This window comes from Phyllostomus discolor, chromosome 2 (assembly GCF_004126475.2).
Source record: "Phyllostomus discolor isolate MPI-MPIP mPhyDis1 chromosome 2, mPhyDis1.pri.v3, whole genome shotgun sequence".
NCBI classification, from domain to species: domain Eukaryota; kingdom Metazoa; phylum Chordata; class Mammalia; order Chiroptera; family Phyllostomidae; genus Phyllostomus; species Phyllostomus discolor.
In genome coordinates this window covers 30,950,572-30,973,196 of record NC_040904.2, presented here as the reverse complement: position 1 = coordinate 30,973,196, position 22,625 = coordinate 30,950,572, and the positions used below count along the sequence as shown (strand labels likewise).

The 22,625-nt window shown below is 38.0% G+C and overlaps 1 protein-coding gene across 3 annotated transcripts in view; it reads left to right on the top strand.

Annotated features, from left to right (window-relative positions):
• Window positions 1-22,625, top strand: part of WDR49 (WD repeat domain 49) — a 124,055-nt gene that overhangs the window by 69,663 nt on the left and 31,767 nt on the right. For all 3 annotated transcript variants that reach the window (XM_036017638.1, XM_036017637.1, XM_036017639.1), the window contains 7 exons: window positions 1,287-1,451; window positions 4,265-4,380; window positions 13,380-13,510; window positions 15,780-15,878; window positions 17,506-17,670; window positions 19,427-19,614; window positions 20,545-20,742. In XM_036017638.1, the coding sequence (XP_035873531.1) occupies window positions 1,287-1,451; window positions 4,265-4,380; window positions 13,380-13,510; window positions 15,780-15,878; window positions 17,506-17,670; window positions 19,427-19,614; window positions 20,545-20,742 (1,062 nt within the window). The remainder of the gene's footprint in view (window positions 1-1,286; window positions 1,452-4,264; window positions 4,381-13,379; window positions 13,511-15,779; window positions 15,879-17,505; window positions 17,671-19,426; window positions 19,615-20,544; window positions 20,743-22,625) is intronic.

Below are 22,625 nucleotides of genomic sequence, written 5' to 3'. Positions count from 1 at the left end.
TATTTCTCAATCTGGCCAAGTAGTTCTTAGCCAAGTTTGCACACTTCAGTAACCTGGGAAGCTCTTTGAAAGATGCCCCTCCTCGGTCCAGTTAAATTAGAGTCTCTGGCCTAGTGCCCAGTCATGGTTTACAAAGTTCCCAGGCCATTTTCATGGTCCAGCCTCAACTAGGGACTCCTTGAGAGCAGGGATCCAGCAGTGAACCCCCTGCCATCATGGCAGCAGGCACAGAGCGGAAGTTCAGGGTGTGCCCACAGGATGACCGAATGCGTGTCTGCGTGATGGCGGCTCTCCATGCCTACTCCGTGTACATTTCATAAACCTTGCCCCACTTAAATATGGAAATGAGAGGCTCGAATTTAACATTTTTAATGAACTTACATTCATACAATAGTAATCAACACTTAAGCAGGTGAAGACATACTTCAAATTTTCTCAAAGTAGATGTTGCTTCAGGTAACTTCCTATCAACACATTTGTATAGTTAGTGTTTTTTTCTTTTCTTTCCATTCTTCAGGTTCTGAAGTCCTGTTGGTGAGATAGTTTAACCTGTAAATCTTTTAAAAGGTGCTTAAATGCCCAGAGCTGAAATTAGCAGTCTACTCACCACTGTAAGATTTCTCAGTGCTGAACTACTATATATAATTCTATCCCTTCTAGTATTTATTTTGGTGCCTTCCACTTGGGGTGAATATACAGATTTATATTTAACCTCCCTGGGTTCTTTCTCTTTAGTGACCCATTAATAACAGTGTTTGGCTGTAAAAATATACACAGTACCTTGAGAAAGGGTGGGGAAGGGCTCTGATGGCAGTGAAAGCAATAGCTCTAGCGATTTGCTGAAATTAACTTTTCCCATAATGGCTGATGGTGCTTTCTCCTCTGAATGCTAAATGGAAAGTGATATGTAATAAATGTGTCTTTTCATATAGTAAATAGTGTCAGATCACCATGACTAACAAAATCAGCTTTCTCATTTAAATGTAAGGATTTATACGTTTATTTTCAGTAAGATTCGATTTCAGGATGGCCTTCAGACACTAGACTGAATGGTGGGTAAGGGAAGTAGATTCCTTTCTTTTTCTCATAAAGACAATCATGACTTTATTACCTCAGTTCTGGCCTAGAAATTGAAATGTTATCAGCTCAACAAAAAGAAAGAAAATAACATTTCAAAAATGTCTATGTTGGGGGATCCCAATAGCACAAGTTAGATATTTTTATTGAAATAAAAATGGTGGACTCTGGGTCTAAATGTAATTTCTTACAATGTTATTTTCTCTTAGGTAATCAGCTCTGATGTGGGGTCAACTGTTTCCTTCTGGATGATAGACACTGGGCAAAAAGTCAAACAATTTACTGGTTGCCATGGAAATGCAGAAATCAGCACTATGGCCCTTGATGCAAATGAGACACGGCTTTTGACTGGCAGCACAGATGGAACTATTAAGGTGCGAACAAGAGTGATGCTTTTCTATCTGGATGTGAGGGGGCTGGAATACTGTGTGAGGAGGCACAGTGTTGACAATGTTTATTTTTGCCTCCCTGGCCTTGCAAGCAGAGAGATGAGACAAGATTAGAAGAGCTAAATAACCCAAACCATCGAATAACGAAGCTGTTAGGAAAATAAACCTCTGTGTGGAAAAAAATGAATCAATGATTTTTCTGAGTAAATTATTTAAAATAAAACACAACTTGACTTACTTATTTCAGAAAGCTTTTGCCAGTGCCCTGGATAGAGAACTGCTTTGAAGACTAAGAGGCTTGAATGATTTTCATGTGCTTTAGCTAATGTCTCTGGTTTTCTTCTTCTCGATTTATAAAGTTAGAAATCAGGGCAAGTAAGTAAACTTTTACAAAATGGTATAGGTGGAAGTTTCTCAGAAAGTTAATATTTTAAAATCATCCCAGTTTGTAATTTGCATTTTTATGTAAAGGTGAGATAGTGAAGAAAGAAGGAAGAACAATCATAATCGTATTTATTATTCATCTTAAACTAACATGATTTTACGCTTTGTTTTTTTTACTTTGTAACAATTATTAATTTCTTCTGGGAAGAAGGTGCTATTTTACTTTGCAAAAAAGATGACATTTTCATGCAAAGTTAAATACAATCTGGAATCATGCTCATCAGTGAGTCTTCCCTGCTCCCTTCAGCTCTGAGAGCAATGACAGTCTTTGATTGGAAATGACTTGTGACACTTTGAGGCAACAAAAGAAGGTAGTTTCTGAATAAGATTCAAATGCTTTTCAAACTTCTGTCATATCTGGAGTCATAAAGGTATTAATTAGATGTACCTTCCATGATAAGATCTATGATGCATTCAGGTCACTGTCGGGGAAGGTAAGGGAAGGCTACCTGGTCAGGCAGGTATAACACCACAGATGTTGAGGGTGAATGTGCAGGGGGTTCCGGGCTGGTACTGATCAGTGGGAAGGAGGTGCTATGATGTGGCACAGTGAGAACCTGCAAATCGGCCAAACTTGGCCTCTGGGAGGGTTAATGGATCAAGTACACACTGGAACTTGGATTTAAGCAAAGCAACATAGTTCATGGGAGGACTGACTGGTAAAACATGAGAAGAAAATGGAATAATTTCAGTTCTAATAGTGAAGGTGGAATAAAACAGGGATACCTAGAAGTAGAGTATTAGACAGTGGCTTAGGCAAAAGGAACAAGCAGGTATCCCCCCTACTGGTCCTGGGGTATGAGACAGAACAGAAAACCAAAGGAAGTGAATTAGGTTCACTCTATCCCTATCTTGGGAAGTGACCATCCAGGGTAGGGCAGACTTGTCGATGGTTGCTAAAATGGTCCTGGCCAGGGGGCTTGATAGGATCTGGGGGAGACCAGAGCTTCATAATACCTATTTGTGGGTGTTATTTGAGGTGGGCTGAGTTAGGAGCTCTGTGTAGAGGGAAACAAAGCAGAGGACATGGATGAGGAGATGTGCGCGGCTCTATGTCTCAGCTCAAGCCTTGACATCTTAGAAGTTAATGTGAATTTAGTAGTATAATCACGGCTTTTGAAGGCGCATTTATCTTTATCCCAATAGCACAACAGAATTCTGAACTTTGGCTACCTCTGCACAGGACACATAAATACGGCTGTACTGGCCATATTCTATGAAGAAACAAGAATGAATGACATTTTCCAATCTCATTTATCATTTAACATCTAAAGTCAATACCTGTGTAATCAAAGATTTAGAAGTATTGCTCTATTTATCAAGGGTTTGGAGTGTCTATTTTACTATTAGCTAATGTTTTGAATAATTAATGCATTCATATAATAAAATTTAAAATATAAAATAGATATAAAGTGAGAAGAAAGTCTCTTTCTCACCCATTCCCAGCTCCATATTTGTGGCTGCCACTGTTACAAGTTTCTTATGCATGCTGCTAGACCACGGGCACTTCTTCTCAATGGCAACTCACTATTCATGCTGTTCTGCAGTTTCCCGTCTTGGACATTGATTCATACCAGTGCAAACAATAATCATAATTTTAACTGACATTTATTGCATGTTTACTACGAACCAGGCACTCTCCTAGCACTTGTATACAAACACACACAGATATACACACCCACATAAATATGGTTGGTGCTATTATTATCCCAGGTTGAGAAAACAGACGAGACAACTGAAGTCCAAAGAGATAAAGCAAGTTACTTAAGTTTCTGTAGCAGTTTAGTTTTGGCAGAGCTTAGACACATGGAGGGGACTCATTCTTCTTAATGGCTCCATTAGATGCTGCTGTATAGATATTCCACATTCTGATGTTCAGTCTCTTATTAATGAACAACTGAGTTGATTCAAATCTTTAACTTTTGTAAACACTGTTTTAGATTTTTAAATTTCCAAGCAATCCTGAGGAGTACGTTTCCTGGGTCCTGAATGAGGAAGTACAATTTTAGAGAGACACATTTGGAGTGAGAACCAGGGTTTCAACAGACCCCAAAATGTGGCTCTTCATGATTTTAATTTGCCTCCTCCTTAAAAACATGCATAATTTATTAGCCTTTGAATCAAGTATGATTAGAATAGACTAATAGGATTACACATAGAGTAATTAATATAATGGCTAAATTTAAATGGTGAGAAATTTTTCTTTAATGATTACATATCCCAAGTGAATCAACCCTAGTTCAGAATAGAAATGCAAAATTTTAGAATAATCTTATTACATCGTGTGGTCTTGCTCATCGAAGAAGACATTTTCTCTTCTTGTCTCATAGATGATTTTTAAATCTTTCTCTTAGGTGTGGGACTTCAATGGATATTGTCACCACACACTAAATGTTGGGCAAGAGGGAGCTGTGGATATTTCACAGATCCTGGTTCTTAAGAAGACAATACTGGTTACAGGCTGGGACAGGTATGATATGCTTCATGTAAAACTAATGGGAAGGCAAAAGGAGAATGTTCTTATTTGAATCAAAACCTAAAAGAAAAAAAGAACATAGAAATCTTGACTGATTCTAAGTCATTAACTTCCTGGTGACCTACATGGGTGAAACTGCTTGGAATTGTCTAAGTGCTTAGTGACTACAATATTACAAGATTGTGTAGCTTGAGCAGCTTTGAGAATTGCTATAGGGCTTTCTCCTGGCTTTGGGAATCTATCTTTTTCTTTCACTATTCCAGGTAGGCACATAATAGCACCTCTCGAGTATTAACTCTGAAAGTTCCCCAAATTTTATGGGCAATACATTCTTAATGTGTGAATGGCATTATCTCAACCATAAAAGGAGCCCATTCCTCCTCTTGTTGCCTATTTTAAATTGTAGCACAAGAAGCAAATAGCCCACTGAACTCTGTTAGTACCTCCTTAATCTTAGTGCAGCGAAGGGCCTTTCGTAGCCCCCTTACTGTTCTCAAGGAGCAGTTCTTCCATTTCGTTACAATGAAAAATACTTTCCTTTCCCTTTTCCTGAAAGAACTAAGTCATCATAAACAGAGTCTTTTCTATGGCACTGTATAAGCACTAGGAAAATTAAAGTGTTATGTTTTGAGAATATATTGTCCATAAATTCAACATATCACAAAATATCGCTCTATTAAGTAATTTTCCCAACATTATTCACTATAGAGTTGTTATCTTAAGGGTTTGAAGCTGGGATTAAACAGATTTTATACCTAGAAAACTAGCAGTATACACTTGGAGATTTCTATCAATCATATGAAAGGCTTTTCTTTTAATGCAAAATGTGTATATCCACACTAGAAAACCTAGTGCCACACAACTTAGTTTTCAGGGGAAGTTTAAATAGTTCAGATTATTGTACTTGACATTAAGAACTAATTCAATCATCCTCACCTTTGAAAGACAAGACTTCTTTTCTTCCCTGGGAGCAAACCTGATCCGTTAGTGACTCATACCCACTCCAACAGACTATGGCCTAATAAGTTCTGTAATTAGGCTGTGGCAGTGAATAAATTTAATTCTCTAATATTATGGCAGAGTAGATGTGTTGTATATAGCTAATCAAATTTAAATTTTGAACTTAACAGATTTTTAAAATTAATCAGTATAATTTAAAACTTTAGAGATAACACTTCTTGGTTTTTTTTTGAAATATAGTTCAAATTTGCATCAAGTATAAGGTCTTTTGATTGCTTACAGGTAAAATTTTTAAGAGTTGAGATGTACAGAGTCATCTAAAAATGGTTTAAAGGGTTCAAATGGTTTGAACCCTTTAAAAGATTTAAATGGTTTTTTAAAAGGTTTAAATGGTTTAACCTGCTGTTTTGATCTATATTAGTGGGTGATTATATTCTATAATCTTGGGGAGGAAGCTCTGGAAAGACTGAAAGGTGAGGAGAGAAAGTCACCACTCCTTTCATTATTCTCCATTTTTTCCATCTTCCTCAAGGTTGTGAGGACTTGGGTCCCTTAGTTGGAATTGAAAGTTAAGGAATACATTCCCAATTGTTTCATTTCACTTTATATTGTTAGATTTAAAAATTATATTTCCTTATGTTAGAATGGATTTTGGAGGATCTTTGCAAGGACCTTTTTATCAGGAGGCATTTAACAAAAGAGGCAAGAGAATAGGTTAACTGGTTGTAGCTGGGGAATGATGGTCCATTAAGGCAACTCTCCAATAGTTCAGTGATTAGAGAAGAAATAACTAGAAGATTGATAGTCAGATTACTAGGTTTTCTTTAAAAACTCAGAGAAAACTGTTAAACTGAAGCTTTAACTTAAGGCTCTAGCTAAATAAAGAGAGGCATTTGATAATTTTGCCCAGAGTGGAATAAGGATTCCATTTATTGAGTTAGGTAGATAAACATGCCATCTCATTTATTTTATTCACAGAGCTATGTACCACTCAACATTTTACATACATTATCTAATTTAGTCTTCAGCCTCATCTTGGAAGGTGTGCAGTATTTTATAGATATCTCAAAGCTCTCTTTAGCTCTTATCTCTCTAAACTTATTTATCAATTTGCTTACTGAACATGTTTTCTGCAATCTCAAATTCAACTTATTCTAAACTGAATGTATCATTTATTCCCCTGTTCAAAACTACTTCTTCTCTTACATTCAGAGCCTCAGTTAACAAGCCAGAGACTCGGGCAACCATTTTGGTTTTTCCTTCTCACTCAATGTCATCACCAACTAGTCACTAAGCCTGATCTATTTCATATTCTAAAAATTTCTCAAACCTATTCTCATTACTACTCCACCTGTGTAACTGAGAGTGTCATTTCCACATACATGGATGTCACAGCCTTCTAATTTGTTCTTTCCTCAAGTGATAGCTCCCTTTTACCTCTTAAATAGATACTGCACATTTTAGCTATAATGATTTTCTCTACACTGCTTTCTATCAGTGTCACTTCCTCGTCTGACACTTTTCAAAGTGTCCACAGAATAAATTGAAGTTTCCTTGAGCCTGGACCTCTTTTTGATTTCATTCCCACTCATTCTCCTGTACACGATAAATTCGAGGAGCAACCTGCTGTCCCATACAAACCTTGCTGCTTCACGCCCCTTTGCCTTTATTCTCTCCTCTCTCCAAGCATTTTCTCATGTGGCTAAGGTTTATTCCTATTTGAAGTCTCATCTGGTATCTTCCCCAACAAGATATCTCTCTTTACCCCCCAGTATGGAAATGTCTCTTTTTTGTCTTTGTGCTCTCTAGTTTTCTGTACTTTATCCAACATAGGAATATATACATCATTGAGCATCTAATAAGTATATATATTAGATGCTCAATGATATTTGTTTAATGACTTAATTAATGTTCATTGACTAGACAAGGAATCTGAAGATGAGCAAGGTTAATTATCCATTAGACACACTCTGAATAAGAGGCATGCAGAGTAGATATTCAAATCTATTTTCTCTTCACAATAACTCAGGAAGCTAAGTATGATCAACCCTCTTTCTCAAGAAAGGAAACAAAGCTTTAAGAAGTTGGGTAGCCTGGCCAAGCTTACAGAGCTAATTGGTAGCTGAGTTAGAATTCTATACCAAAGTCCATGCTCTTTACATCATTTCTGAGTTACAGATGAATTCATTAAATCATTGGAAAGCAACTATATATTTTTTTCTTTTTAAAAAAGATTTTATTTATTTATTTTTAGAGAGAGGGGAAGGGAAGGAGAAAGAGAGGGAGAAACATCAATGTGTGGTTGCCTTTCATGTACCCTCTACTGGGGACCTGGCCTGCAGCCCAGGCATATACCTTAGATTGGGAATCAAACCAGCAACCCTTTGGTTTACAGGCTGGCACTCAGTCCTCTGAGCCACAGCAGCCAGAGTGCAACTATATTCTTTGAAACAAATAATTTTTTTGAGTAGGGTAATCATATCAACCAAAGCTAATGAATCATTTCTGCTCATTTGGAGAAGCACATAAAAAGCATGTCAACTTAACAACACCTTAAAGTTTTAGCTTACCATTATTTTCCCCTTTTCTTTCTACAAATATTTTGAAATGGCACCTAGATGAAAAGCATTGAATTAGGAACTATGATGGACTACATGTGAGGAAGCATGATTCACGCTGTCAGTGGTATCACATTCTAACTGGGGAGGCAACAAATACGAGGCAAGATGTGGTAAATGCCACTGTAGAGCCATGCTAAGGAACACCTGCATTGGAGAACCCATGTGAGCTATTTGGAAATACTGTCACTCTTATAGGATCTTTCTGTCAAAAGAAAGAAGACCTAAATTCAGAGCTTCTAAAAATGTGTTTATCATTTTAAGCAAAATACACTTTAGAGAAAAAGTTGTGAGGTGACATAGGGTCAATTAAAAAAATACCTGGTTAGCCCTGGCTGGTGCGGCTCAGTGGACTGAGTGCCAGCCTGTGAACCAAAGGGTTACCAGTTGGATTCCCAGTCAGGACACATGCCTGGGTTGCGGGCCAGGTCCCCAGCAGGGGTGCTCTAGAGGTAACCACACACTGATGTTTCCCTTCTTTTTCACCCTCCCTAACCCTCTCTAAAAATAAATAAATAAAATCTTTTAAAAAACCTGGTTAAATACCTGGTCATGTTTATTTTAGTAAAATTGAATGAATGATCAATTATCTTTGCATTTGTTTAGAATAGTCGTGTGTGTGTGTGTGTGTGTGTGTGTGTGTGTGTGTGTTGGTAAAATAAACTAAATAAACATATTAGTTTGGTATTTTATTCTACTTTTAGAATTCCAATTCTATACTTAAGAGCTCTCTGTAAAAATAGTCACACTCTTAGTTTCCTCCACTTTATTTCCCTTTTTTCTGTTACAGGTGAAATCATTGTTCATGAAAATTTTATTTCTGTAAAATATATAGACATACAAATACTGTTGAAAAAGAAAACCTTTACTATAATTTCAAATAATTTTTAAAATGTTAATAGCAGAATCCTTCACAGAGTTTTGCAAAAAGTAGGTGTTCAATAAATAACTGTTGATGTAATTTGATTTCTAAAAATATTTTTCAATGACATAAGATTAGGGGTTTGAAGTTCTTCAACAATAAAACTTACCTATCACAAGATAATACATTCTTGATAGTTGCCTTAATAAGGAATTATGATCCTATATGACTTAACTGGTTTCTATTATGAGGATGAGAATCAGTGTGAAAACTTCCAAAGTTGTGACTTATTCTGGAAAATCATGTTAGAGGTCAGGAAGAGGCAGGTATGTTTGAAATTCACAAATACCTCTCAAATATAATTTTGTGATGGTTTTAGTGTTACAATTTGCCTCCAAAAGTTTTAGGGGAAAGGATAAAAATGAACTGAAATAGAATGAACTAGTTCTTTGCCTTACGGGTACTCCTTTTAAGCCTAAATGTCAGTAGATAGGTTTTTAGGAGAGCTGGACTAGCAACACGTGAACGAGTAACCTCAAAGGAAACAAGTAATTAATGGTGTTCTTTTGTTCTTTCCATGAAAATTTCTACATGATAAATTTTAGTGGAAGTTATTTTCCTAACCCATTCATCTTAAAAGAGGTTATTTTTTAAAAAACATTTTTTTCTTTTTTGTATTTTTCCGCACTTGACAGGAAAACTAATTTTGTTCTTACAGGATTGGTCATTATATCTAAATTCTGAATCACGGATATGATCATCTTCAGAAGGTGACACAATAACTCAGTAACAGTACTCTCAGGACTTCAAATGTGAGTTGTGAAATAGAGCTAGGAAAGTCCTTCAATGTCAGAAAGAGCAAATCCCGGGCTTCTAAAATGGCCTGGAAATTGGCTCATTCTGTGCTTTAATTTTACTCTTGGCAAAAGTACAAACTTAAAACAGTAGGAAATACAGTGTAGATTCTGAAGGTATTTTAAGGATAACTGTCATTTCAAATGGAAGTTTCACGTCAGGTTTTAGGGAAACGGTGGCAGCTAGTTTTTGAGATTTGGACATACAAGGTCAAATGTCAGAAGTGCTGCTTTTTGCGCCATCTTATGAAAAGTGTTTCATGCTTTAGGTGGGACTCCCTAAATATATCTAGTTAATATGGGTACTCGGTGAAAAGACATATGACAGTGAATTTTACCTGAGAGATAATAGAAGAGAGAGAGGATTGGCCTCTTCCCTCTGACTCCCACCTCATACTCTCCATTCCCAAGGGGTAATCTTTTCAGTCAAACTTACTAACAGGTAAAGAAGAAATTAAAAATATATACATATAAAGCTATAATGAGGTTAACTACAGTTTCAGAACTTCAGATTACCTTACTTATATTATCATAACTTGCTAAACCTCATATTGAAAGAACATTAATATTAGATTATTAATTTTACAAATAGAATTGTTCAGCGATTGCTTCAGCAAATATTTATTAAATGCCTGAGATGTTCTAGGTACTATTCTAGGTCCTGCTGATGAAGAAAGGAACAAAGTCCCTGCTCTCCTAGAGCTTAAGTATGAAAAAGAAACAGACAAGTAAACACAGACCACAATATCACTTGATGATAATGTAATTAAGATGCTATAGGTGAGAGGTGAGAGACTTAAAAATCTTTAGTTAGGGTGGTCAGAGAAGACTTACTCAAGGAAGCAACATTTGAGCAGAGAATTGTTCATCCATCTGTTTGGCAAATATTTATTGAACAGTCCATATGTGTAAGTGACTATACTTGCTACTGTAGGGTTGAAGAGTAAGACAAGATCCCTGGCTTCTGAGAGCTTACAGTCTAGCAGAGAGTGAAGACTACACACTATTTATTCAATGTTATAAGTAAAATGTGAACAATGTAAGAGGCCAGAGGAGGGAGCTATTTCTTTCAACTCAGGTTGTTAAGGACACCTACTAGAACACGATAAGCTTCAGAGATGCAGTGTCTGGATGGGCAGATGCGGGTCTGCGTGCGCATGGAAACCCACAGCGGCATGGAAGAGCGCATCATGAGCGAAACAAAGCTGCAAGAAGCATGAAGGGTGTTTAGAGAACAAGCAAGGTTCTGAGCTAGCAGTTAGAATATGGTTTGGGTTGAACAAGAAAGCGTGCTTTGGAAACTCGGCCCCTGAATACTCTTTTTTTTTTTTTAAATTTTATTTATTTATTTTTAGAGAGGGAAGGGAGGGAGAGAGAGAGAGAAACATCAATGTGCAGTTGCTGGGGGTGGTGGCCTGCAACCCAGGCATGTACCCTGACTAGGAATCGAACCTGTGATGCTTTGGTTCACAGCCCACGCTCAATCCACTGAGCTCTGTCAGCCAGGGCTGCCCCTGAATACTCTTAATAGTCCAAAACAGCTCCTGTAAGCAAGGCATTTATTTGAAACTTTATATTCTGTCTTTAAAATCCAGGTGAAAATTGCATTCTATGATATTAATTCATCTATGCTTATTTTAGTGTAAAAAAATATTTCCCCCAAAGTCTTTGAGTAAAAGTAACACTTTGGAAGTAGTGCTGCATTTACCCTGTGGCTCCCAGTAGCTCTGTCAAGTATCTGGTTGCACATTCACATTTTACTTTTAAAAGCAGGGATAGAAAATAGAGAGAAATCATTCTAAAAAGGTTGATTGAATCCAAATGTTATTGTGTTTTGAATAACAGGCCCACACATTCGAATTTTTTTATGTAGGAAATGAGAAGCTCATAAATGTTTTCTAGTGGAACAGGAGCCTTATCATTGCTCATGTTACTTCCTCACTCTATGTAGAATGTCTTCCTCTTCACAGTCCTACTCATCTGTTGTGGTCCAGCTCCAACACGACCCCTCAGCGCAGCCTCCTGTGGTTTCTACACCAGGAATTCCGTGGCAGTCTGTCAGTACTTCCTCAGCACTTACCACATTTCTCTGCACTTTAGTCACTTCATGCTGGTGGCTCTATCCTGCAGACTAGGGACTTCCACAGACAAAACAAGAAATGCTTGTAGAATAAACGCATGATAAGAACTTCCTGAAATGGAGTGAATAATCTAGGACCAGGATGAAGAATGTAGCAGAGGTGGGTAGACAAGAGGCAGCAAAACTGGTTAAGAGACTGTTACAACTATTCAACCATGAAGTAGTGAGCACGGAATTAGGGAAAGACAGATATATAACATATCGCAGAGGTAGGATCTGAGTACTTTACTGGACTGAGAAAGAGAAAGACATGCAGGAGACTGGAACTCTGATCTATTAACCAAAATAGGGAATTTAAGGAGGGCCCATGTGGAGGAAAGATGGAAATTTTGGATTTTTGATATGTTGTTGATGTGAGCATTATATGCAAGGGAGAACCACTCAACGCTGGAAAAAGTTATAAATGAAGGGCAATTTAACAACTATTCATAAGTGAGATAATGGTGGTCTACAGCATTCGTGAACAAGCTCTTTTGAGTAGAGCGATGGATTGGAAGAATGCCAATTAGGAATGTACATATTAAAAGGGGGGAGGGGAAGAAGGGAAGGGAAAATAGGGAATAGGGAATGAAAATCAGGGAGGCAGAAAGAGAAGCAGGACATATGAGAGTTTCCAGGAGGAGAAAGCTTCTTCCATCAGAGAGTAAGGAGTTGTTACATTTATAGGGCAATTGGAAGACCTTTAAAGTAGTGGGAATATTGAACTAGGATTTCAGGGAGGTGAAGAAAGTGAGGGTGCAGACACCAAGCCTGTGGTTACAAATGCTCATTGAGCTGTGTGTGGCTCTAGAAGGAGGGAGGAGCTTAGCCTAGGTTGGTAGCCAGAGCCTAAGTCAAGTGGGAACAGACAGGTATTAACACACTCACACTTTAACTTTTGTGGTCCTCCCTTCCTCATCTGGCACCAGGCATTGCATTCTCTGTCCATCCTAGCTTGTCCTCAAATTCACCCGCATTCACCCATGATACTGACCTTCTTAAAACAATTATTTCTGTCCAAAATGTATCTGTCCTGTGTCCCATTCCTTTGGAGTGCCATTTCCCAGGTGTGTTCCAAAACTGGTGGTTCTTCAAGGCTGTACATGAAAGGATTCTGTGGCCAAGTATGTATGAGAAATGTAAGAGATGTTAACATGTGTTGGACACTCTGATAAAGAACACTCTGATAATTTCGTTCAAACTACCAAATAGTATGTGTTCACAGACTCATCCCCTTATTTATTGTTACTGTCACACAACTCTTAGTGGTTCCATATGAGTAAACTTTGGGATCTTGGTGATGGATAATTAGTCTGATAAATGCATATAAATTTGGTGTTAGTGATTGTGATAAGTGATCTTCTAATACTAAGTATTTATCATTTACCAGATAATTTAATGAGAGAATCCAAAGAAAGTTCAGTGTGGGAAGTTCAGTATAGTGGATGACAAGTGGGGATACAATTTTGAGCAGTGTAGTATTGTACACCTCTCAAGTCACACTGTCCAAGTGGAGGATGGCTACTCAATATCTATATCACTTTTAGATCCACAGCTAAATTTTATATCCTTTTTACTAGGGCCATTACTGTGTTTCGACCTCAGAACTTCAATCAATTTTCTGTCCAGCCTGAAGAATGGAAAGGAGGAACGCAGCACCAAGATGATGTCTTGTGTGCTGCATTTTCACCTCCGCAAACTCTTGTTACAGGTTAATTAAACCTTCACTTGACAATCAGTGGTGAGAGTTTGGTTCCTTTTATCTCACTCACTTGAAAAAAAACACCTTTTCCCCACTACGAAATGAATAGATTTTTGAAGAATCAGTCTTTGCACTTAAAGCTACTCTTGGTCCTTATTTCTAGGGCTTCAGATCCTATTTTTAACACTTGTAACTCACAATATTGAGCAAGTTATTTACACTGTGAACCATAGTTTTCTCTGGCTAACAATAATGTATCTATATCATAGTTTATAGTGGAGATCGAATAAGATAATTTGTGTAAGGGCTAAATGCAATTAGCTTTTAGTTTTATTGTCCTTTTTCCAGGAGAAGCATTAGGGACCCTGGATAAAAATGTACTTCTGTGGTATTCAGATGTGCCATAATGGGATCATATTAACCCTTTGGCACAATGTAGTCTAAGTAATATTGGCTAAAGACTGGCTTCATAGAAATGTCAACACATTTAAGCTCTTAAAAACATCCATGAGCAGACTTTGATGTGACATACTAAAGAGAATCAAAATGTTGGATCATTTCTGGCCAAAGAAAACAATTTATAAAGACAGATTGCACCATGAAATTAACAAGCCCATATTTTGACAGGCTATTTTTTAAAAATAGAATAAAAATGTGATTAATTAGGAGGAATGAAAACTTACAGGAAAAGAGCCAGGATATCTATGAAGTGTTACAATATGAAGTTCACTGCTCTGTCTCCACCTAAAGTCGCACTGTTTTTAGGACTTTCCTGATTACCTTCCAGTAGAGCCAACACTGCTATTCAATTTGCTTTTTAGCTGCTGGAAGTCAACTCCCACAGGGAGTATCACATACTGAACAACGATGGAAATAAGTAATCTATAAGGCTTTATAGCTGTTATTTTGAAGTGTCATAAAATACCATTGTAATTGGTGAATACATAATGTCTTCACTCATTCTCATTTTACCAGTCCTGTGTGAAATGTTTAGTCAAACACTTTGAGAATAAAGCTTTGCAAAATCATAGGAGAAGGTAGGTACCACCATGGGCAGCTAATCCATGCAAATATATCATGCTTGGCTAATTTGTGAGTTTCACAGGTTGCTGTCTCCAAGACAGTACGGAGTTTAGTATTATTACTCTCTTCTCTCTCCAAATCCCACCAAAGGCACCATGTGTATATTCCACTCAAACTCAGCTTTTCCCCTCTGCTCTTGACATTGACACTGCTCAGTAGGGAGCTATCCTCATTGAGCAGTTGAGAGCAGCGATCTGGCTTGCATTGCTCCTCTCCAAAACGGGCTCTGTCAGACTTAGCCTCATTATTTGGGTTTTCCTATGTTCTCTGTGAAGAGCAGTAGGAAGGGACTTTCTGCTTAGGATTGGAGAAAGCAACATGCAATAAAGAATGTAGGGCCCTGGCTGGTGTAGCTCAGTGAGTTGAGCGTGGGCTGCGAGCCAGGCATTGCAGGTTCGATTCCCAGTCAGGGCACATGCCTGGGTTGTAGGCCATGGCCCCCAGCAACCACACATTGATGTTTCTCTCTCTCTCTCTGTCTCTCTCTCTGTCTCACTTTCTCTCTCCCCTCCCTCTCTAAAAATAAATAAATAAAATCTTAAAAAAAAAAAGAATGTAGGAGGGAGGGGCTAAGAAGAAGATACACACATGCCATAGAAGAGATGTGGGAAACAGAAAACGAGAAAACTTTGATTGTCCTGCCCTCACTCAATCCTAGAAGATAAATATAATTTCAACCCAGTCTTTTAGATAAGGAAATTGTGGCATCATGTAGAGTTAAATATTTTGCCCAAGGTTGCACAGATATTAGGTGGAAAAATCAGGAGTTAAACTCAAGCTATTTAAATGGCAAAGCCCTTATTCTGAAAGCTTTATTACTATCAGATAAAAAGATAAAGCCAAAGGGGGCTAGAATTGAAGATGGGAGGTAGGGATGGATGGGGTAGGGGGGAGTAGAGTGGGGGGTGCAAATAGAGACCACTGTACTTGAACATCAATAAAAAGATAAAAAATATAAAGATATATAACAGTAATTTCTAGCATACTTAATGCACAGATGGGTTGTGGGGATCATGTGTTCTGAAGTTTAATACAAATACTAGCTATTTTTATTCATTCATGTCTCCAAAAACGTGTAGAGTACTTACTAGGTGCCACATTCCATGCAAGATATTATGATAATGACTTCTCATTGCCATTGCCCATATTTCTCTAACTTTCTGGCAATTTATACACTCCTTCCTGGCTCATATAGGGAGTTACGATGGAGAAATTATTCTGTGGAACAGTCGAACAGAAAATGCTCACTATGTCCTTCACCCGGATTACCAGAGGCTGCTAAAATCAAAATCAGGTGAGTGCAATTTGAAATTAAAAAAACGTGGCTGAGTCAAACCATAGTAGGCCTAATTGTTTATTCATGGACCATTGCATCTTTCTCCTAAATTATGGATGATTGAGTATAGGCATCAGGGATTAGGGATATTGTTGTCAAAGTGACTTTAAAAAACCTTGAGATTTACTTGGTTTAGCAAATTCTCCATGGCATGCCATTTTTTCTCTTATACTATATCAGCATTTCTGAATTACTGACAGCAGGGAGCAAGTCTCTCATTTCTATCTAGTTTAGTTTTCACCAATAAGCCTCACCAAATTGCCTTTGAGTGAACCCTTGGCAAGAAAATGGGAACTCATGTTCACTTGATTGGTTGCTCAGGCTCAGTCTGGAGCGTGCATTAAATATTATGCCACCTGGAAATCTTAAATTATTTCTTGCTTTAGAAACCTGTGAGGAACATTAGATGGGAGTATATTGTATTTTATGGGAATTTAGCTGAGCACATTAATATTTTATACTTAAGCAAAATGTCTTGACAATTGACTTTCACATTTTATGTTCGTTTCCTTAGATACTAAAGGTTTTTCCTTAGACTCATTTATTTGGGTAATGAATATGTCATTCCTCATGGTCTAGCACGGTGCTGTTGTCTCAATTGGATAAACTCACAGAGGCTGAATTGGACCTTAGGAAAAGACTGGTCATTTGCTACAGGGTGTGTGTGAGAGAGAGAGAGAGAGAGAGAGAAAAGCAGAGGGACTGATATGATAAGAGTAAGGAAACAAATTTAAGAGATTCCGGGCTTACTAGCCCACAGGCCCACAACTCTGACCTGCTTTATGTTCAAGGAATTAACCATTTAGGGTCATCTGAACTCTCCACAGAGAGAATGGATTTCTGCCTCTTCCTCTCTCTTGACTTTTAGGAGAGCACTGTCTTGGTCTCATAGCAAACTTAACCATGGCTACCATTAAAAACATAGAGATGGATAAAAAAGAGAAGAAGATAGCATCACGTTTCTAAAAGACACTAGAGACATTGCTGTAGATTTCGTGTTTTAAAAATTTGAAGATACTTCTGTATAGATTTTTCATAACTATGTGTAGACTATTCATAGGTTCTAAGATGAACACCCCCAGTTTTTATTAGTGTGGCTTGGAGATGATGTCATGAGATAATCAAAATACCATTAGGAATATTGTTTCCAAGGTAACTCACTAACAAGTAACCTTACTAAAAAAAGATCATTTAAATATATTTAAATAGTCATAGCTCATGTTTATTAAATTTTTGCAAGATTAATATTAATGATTAAGAAGCTGAAAATGTTATGGTAATAGAATCATATTTGTCTTAAACGTATCTAGTGACTATAAAATGAAATCCTTATTAATTCATATCAAGGGAAAACAGTGTAAGTACATGGAATATACACACCAAAAGGGAATGAAACAATCCTTCAAGGTGAGGTTGAGGAAGTGGATAGCAGAAGGCTTAGTGAATGTTGAGTGAAACCTATTCTGAGACTTGATGGGGTCACCTGAGATTGTGATGAAGGTGGGCCTGTTGTTTTTCACAAGCATTTGCTTGAAAAGCAGATATTTCTCTTCATTACGACTCCCTGGCTTTGTCTCTGGCACAGATATAAAGCCTCAAAAGCTCCTCGGTGTGGGGAGGGGCAGCTCCAGCCACCCCACAGCAGAGCAGGCTGTCCGGGAAGCTGGCTCCTTTGAGACAGGCTCCGCGGGCAATAATGCTGTTATGAGGCTTTGCTTCCTTGAGGCAAGAAAAGACATTGCAATGACAGGTAAACTATATCTATTTTTGACTGTAGAGTGCTTTGATGTATTGTAAAATGCTGGAAAATGGGGCAATAAAGAGAATTCGATCTAATCGTATCTAAGACTTGTGGAGTCTGACTGCATCCAGCTAACCGTCAGTGCTAGGTCACGGGAAACCCTAACTGGCCAATGTGGTTAGGATTCAAGGGGATGGGCCCAAGAACAGGATCCAGGCTAGACCCTACCAACAATTTTACAGTACTGCATAGGTCAGAATCAGAGCGAGAAAAACTCTGGCAAGCTACCTAACATTGGCAACAATCAGAATGGCATTCCAGCCATGATACAAAGAGAGTTGGTAAGGCAGAGGGCACGGTAAGAAATATGCCACATACAGATGATATATCACATAACTGTACACTCGAAACCTATATATTTTATTAACCAATGTCACCCCCAATAAATTTAATTTTAACATTAAAAATGCTCCAAATACATGAGCTCAGTGTAGGTCTACGTGCAGTAGCATGGTGGAGTCTCAGGCTGACTGCACTGGCAGCTCATTCACAACTGACTAGGAGAAAATAGTGTGGAACCTGAGACTGGAGGCAACAGCAACATTTAAAATAACTGCTGATCCCAGCCAGGCAAGAGAGGCACGCCTACTTTTTGTCTTAAGTGTTTTGGAGCGGGTCTAATATGCTGGGTGTCTTGGCCAGCTGTGTGGCAGGGGCCTGGTTAGAGCTTCTGTTGAGATGTGTGCAAACACTGGTACTACCATGTGGTTTACTGTGGTTATTTAGTATTAGAGAGATGAAATAAACATTATCTTAATGTCCCCTCTGTTCTCAATGACCATGTTAGCTTAGTGCTGATGAAGCTTTTGAAACTGTTAGATTCTCAAACTTTCAATTTTCTGAAACTCACTTATATTCACAAAATGAACTATTATCCTGAAATTGCTCTCATTTCCTTGACTAATTCTTTCTTAATGTTACCAGTATTCCTAAATTGTTTCTACTGAAGCAGCTACGTGCTATTATTTCTACCTTAAACAGATATGATTGTTAATCAGCAGTACATTTGCGAAGAAAATTGACAGTCATCTACAGATTTAACACATAATAATAGGAACTTTGACACAGAAGAATAATTTAAGTAAAGTGCTTTTACAAAGCACATAAGAATGGCAAATGAAAAGGTTAGTTCTAGGCCTATGAACCAAAAAAATGTTTCATAAGAGCTTACAATAAATTCTTGATTCAAAATGTAAAAATAAGCTCATAAATAGATTCTAAGCATGCTACTACATGGAGAAAACAATAATTATACTGCTATATGTACATGTATGCAGCCAGACCTATGCATGAGGAGTTTTACTTTGTTATCTATGTCCAATGGGTTATCAAGAAAGATGAGTGTTATGTAATCAGAATATAATCATCAAGTTGCAATTAATATCTTATAGGTTTATGTGAAGGAACAACTTAATTCTGTTCTAGTTTAAAAACCCAAATAATACCAAAATAATGAATGAAGGAAAGGGAACTAAATTTAATGGAATATCTTACATACCCTATCTCATATAATATTCAACCTAACCCAGTGAGCTTATCATAGGGTTATCTCTACTTTATATTTGAGAGAATGAGAATACTGTGAATTGGTCTCAGGGTTACCCACCTCCACAACATGCATTCGCTTTCCATAGGGCAAGCCACTGAAGTTGTTTCTGGTCATTATTGTCACGGTTTCCTCACTTGATGTTCCTTTACATGTCAGGAGGCTCTAACTTGGTGTCATGTGGAGGGTCTGGGTATGTCAGATTCTGGAATACATTTAAGAAGCAACTTCTGGCTGAATTTTTGGCTCATAGTGGAGTTGGATCTATTATTATGGCTACTGACAAATTGAATCGATACCTCACCACAGGAGATCTTGACGGATGGATAAATGTCTGGAATATAGAGGTGAATTGAACACAGTCTACATCATCTTTATTTTTTATTGCTTTTTGTTGTTGCAGATTACTATGAGTCCAGTCTTGTCTGTTTCCTAGATAAAAGAAGAAATGCCCATTCTTAGTATTTTATTTATCTTTTTACAGTAGTTTCTTCTAATTTTTTAAAACTTTTTTACTTACAATTCACATTCCATATTGTATTAGTTTCAGGTATACAGTGCAGTGGTGAGACATTTATGTAACTTACAGGCACTCCCCCCCACTCAACAGTCTGAGTATTTTAAAGGAAATATTTACATGTATTGAACAGTGACTTCCTTTAAGTAATTTATGGAGAAAACCAGATTTTTCTTAGTATTAAAAATCTTCTGTTAATATATACTCAAGTCAATCACCCAGTTTGAGAATGCAGTATTGTCGGTAAGGTACTGCAACATTATTTGAGTATATTTAGGATATACCTCATTTAAAATAAGACTATAAATACAATTTAAATAAAGTACTCATTCTTCATCTAACATGACTGTCATCCTGAGGTAATTTAGGATTCTTGTGTCACTGATTACCTCCTTAATTTTCTAATAATATTATAAAATTGTATGATATGAGACTACCTGTAGATGATAAAGTTCCCTTCTATCAAATAACTGACTTTACTGTTCATTTTTTCTTTTCATCCTTCCTCTCCCCCTCCTTCCTCTCTTTGCATTTTTCAAGTTAGTTAAATAAATTAGAAACCTTTTTTGTGTGTGTTCGTATCATTTCTCTAACCTCTGTTATCATGAGCTATTCTTTTGCATTTGGATCACAGATTATTGTTCCCAAGTGGGCCTGCTTTTGATTTCTGTATGAGGCATTTTTTAAAAAAGAAATGTTGTATCACTGCAATAATTGAGTATTTGGACTTTTTAGAATTCTGGCATTTCTTTTCCTTCAGGAGTACTGTCTTAATTCTAGTGAGAATAAAATCACACAGAGGCCAACTCTGATAAGATCCTTCCAACCTCATGCAGACCAGATAAGTTCCTTAGCGATGTGTGAGCCCGGCGGCAGGTCACTGATTATCTCGTCCTCCGCAGACTGCAGCATTTGCGTGACGGATGTCTGCGGTGCTTCTGTCTGGATCTTCGGTCAGGTAGAAATATTGCTTCTTTATTATTCTAGTGTTTACCTGACATTTAATACGACTTGGGCTGATTTCCATTTGAATCTCAACGGCTGTTGATGATCATTAGTCGTGAAAGAACTGACTTCCGTTCTGGAGCTGTGGCTCCAGGCGTCTGTCGTCCTGTTGACCGTGAATCAGGGATGTTCCATCCCCTGCAGGACTCCACAGAAGGGAAAGATGTTGATTCCTTGAGGCTCAACTGAGTCCAGGATTTCTACAAAACCATTTTTTTTTCTTCTAAAATAAGTGAATTCTTTCCACTTCAAAACTGAGTCAAAATACAATGTGGATAATATTAGCATCTTTCATGAAACACAGAAGGCTCTGACTGTAAAGTAATAATCAAGTTATTAATAAAATAGAAAATTTTAGAAAAAAAAACAAACCATGCCCACCACCTTTGATACTGGGGCTGGCATTGCCCTCAATGACCACTTTGTCAAGCTCATTTCTTGGTATGATAATGAATTTGGCTAGAGCCACAGGGGGGTGGACCTTGTGGTCCAGAAGGCCTCCAAGGAGTAAGAACCCCCTGGTCCACCAGCCCCAGTGACCAGAAGAGAGACTCTCAGCTGCTGGGGAGTCCTTGCCCCAAATAGTTCCCCCAACACACTGAGAGTCTCCTGATCTCCAGTTTCCATCCTAGACCCCCTGAAGAGGGGAGGGGCTTAGGGAACTTGCACAATCAATAGATTTCACTGTACTCACCCACCCTCCCCCAAAACCTTGCTGCTCATCATGTAGTTTACTTCCATGAAAATAATAATAGTTGATGTTTTCTGAGTTTTTCCTGTATTCCTGGAGGACTTTTGTAAGATCTCGATCTCATTTTATCTCATGTAATCTGCACAATTGCCCATCCCATTATGAAAGAACTTTTATTATTCCTACTGTACACGAGGAAACATGGGTGCAGAGAGTTTGAATAAATTGCCTGAGCTCACAAAAGCTAATATGTAGTCGAGTTTTGCTTTTAACTGAAGCTGGCTCATGTCAGAGTTCATGCTTTTAATCCCCACCTCCCATAAAAGTAAACTCTCGTTTGTACCTGCCCGTGGTGGGGAGGGCATGGAAGTGGAGAATGGAAGAAAGGAAGCGTTCATTTTCTCACATGTTGATTCTTTTTTGTTTATTTGTTTTCATGGAAACTCTGCTTCTGTTCCTTTTGTGCTTTTGAGAACAAAATATCGGCTTGATTTGTTTCAACCAGTACTGTTCAAACACAGTGGTATACGGTTACACTCAGACCTTAATTTCTGTCTGTCTGGCTGGTTGACTTGGTTCCACTCAGCAACCTCGGGTGCCACTCTCATGCTGTGAGAGCACAGCCATTCTCTTCCTGTGGGAAGACAAAGCCTGTTGTCGCTCTATTGGTAAAGTCAGTTCTATGATGTCCATCTGTGCTGAAAGAATTCTGCACAACCCTTTAGGATGTGAAGGGTGAGGGTAAATCTGAAAATGATCTGGGGAGGCGAGAACCCACATTTGGCTGGGTAATGTGGGAGTCTCAGTGTAACACTCAAGAGCTGCAGTCTCTCCTGCTCTGTAAATGAGGCAAGTGCTAGACTTTTCTTAGAATAAAAAACAACATCTGAGTGGGGACTTGAACGAGTGTGTGGGTAGGTGTGCAGAGGGTGACATAGAGCAGTGCACACTGGCATTCTGAACTTGGGAAGAGGAGGAAGGCTGTTTCGGGCAGCGGAGAAGTTAATGCAGTGCTAACATTGCTATACAGACAGGCCACATGGGTTCGCGCGAGTTGAGGTGGATGTTAGAGTGACGACAGGTGATCAAAGTGACATTAAGTGGGTGACAGCTGGAATAGAAGAAGTCTCCGTAGATGGGACTGA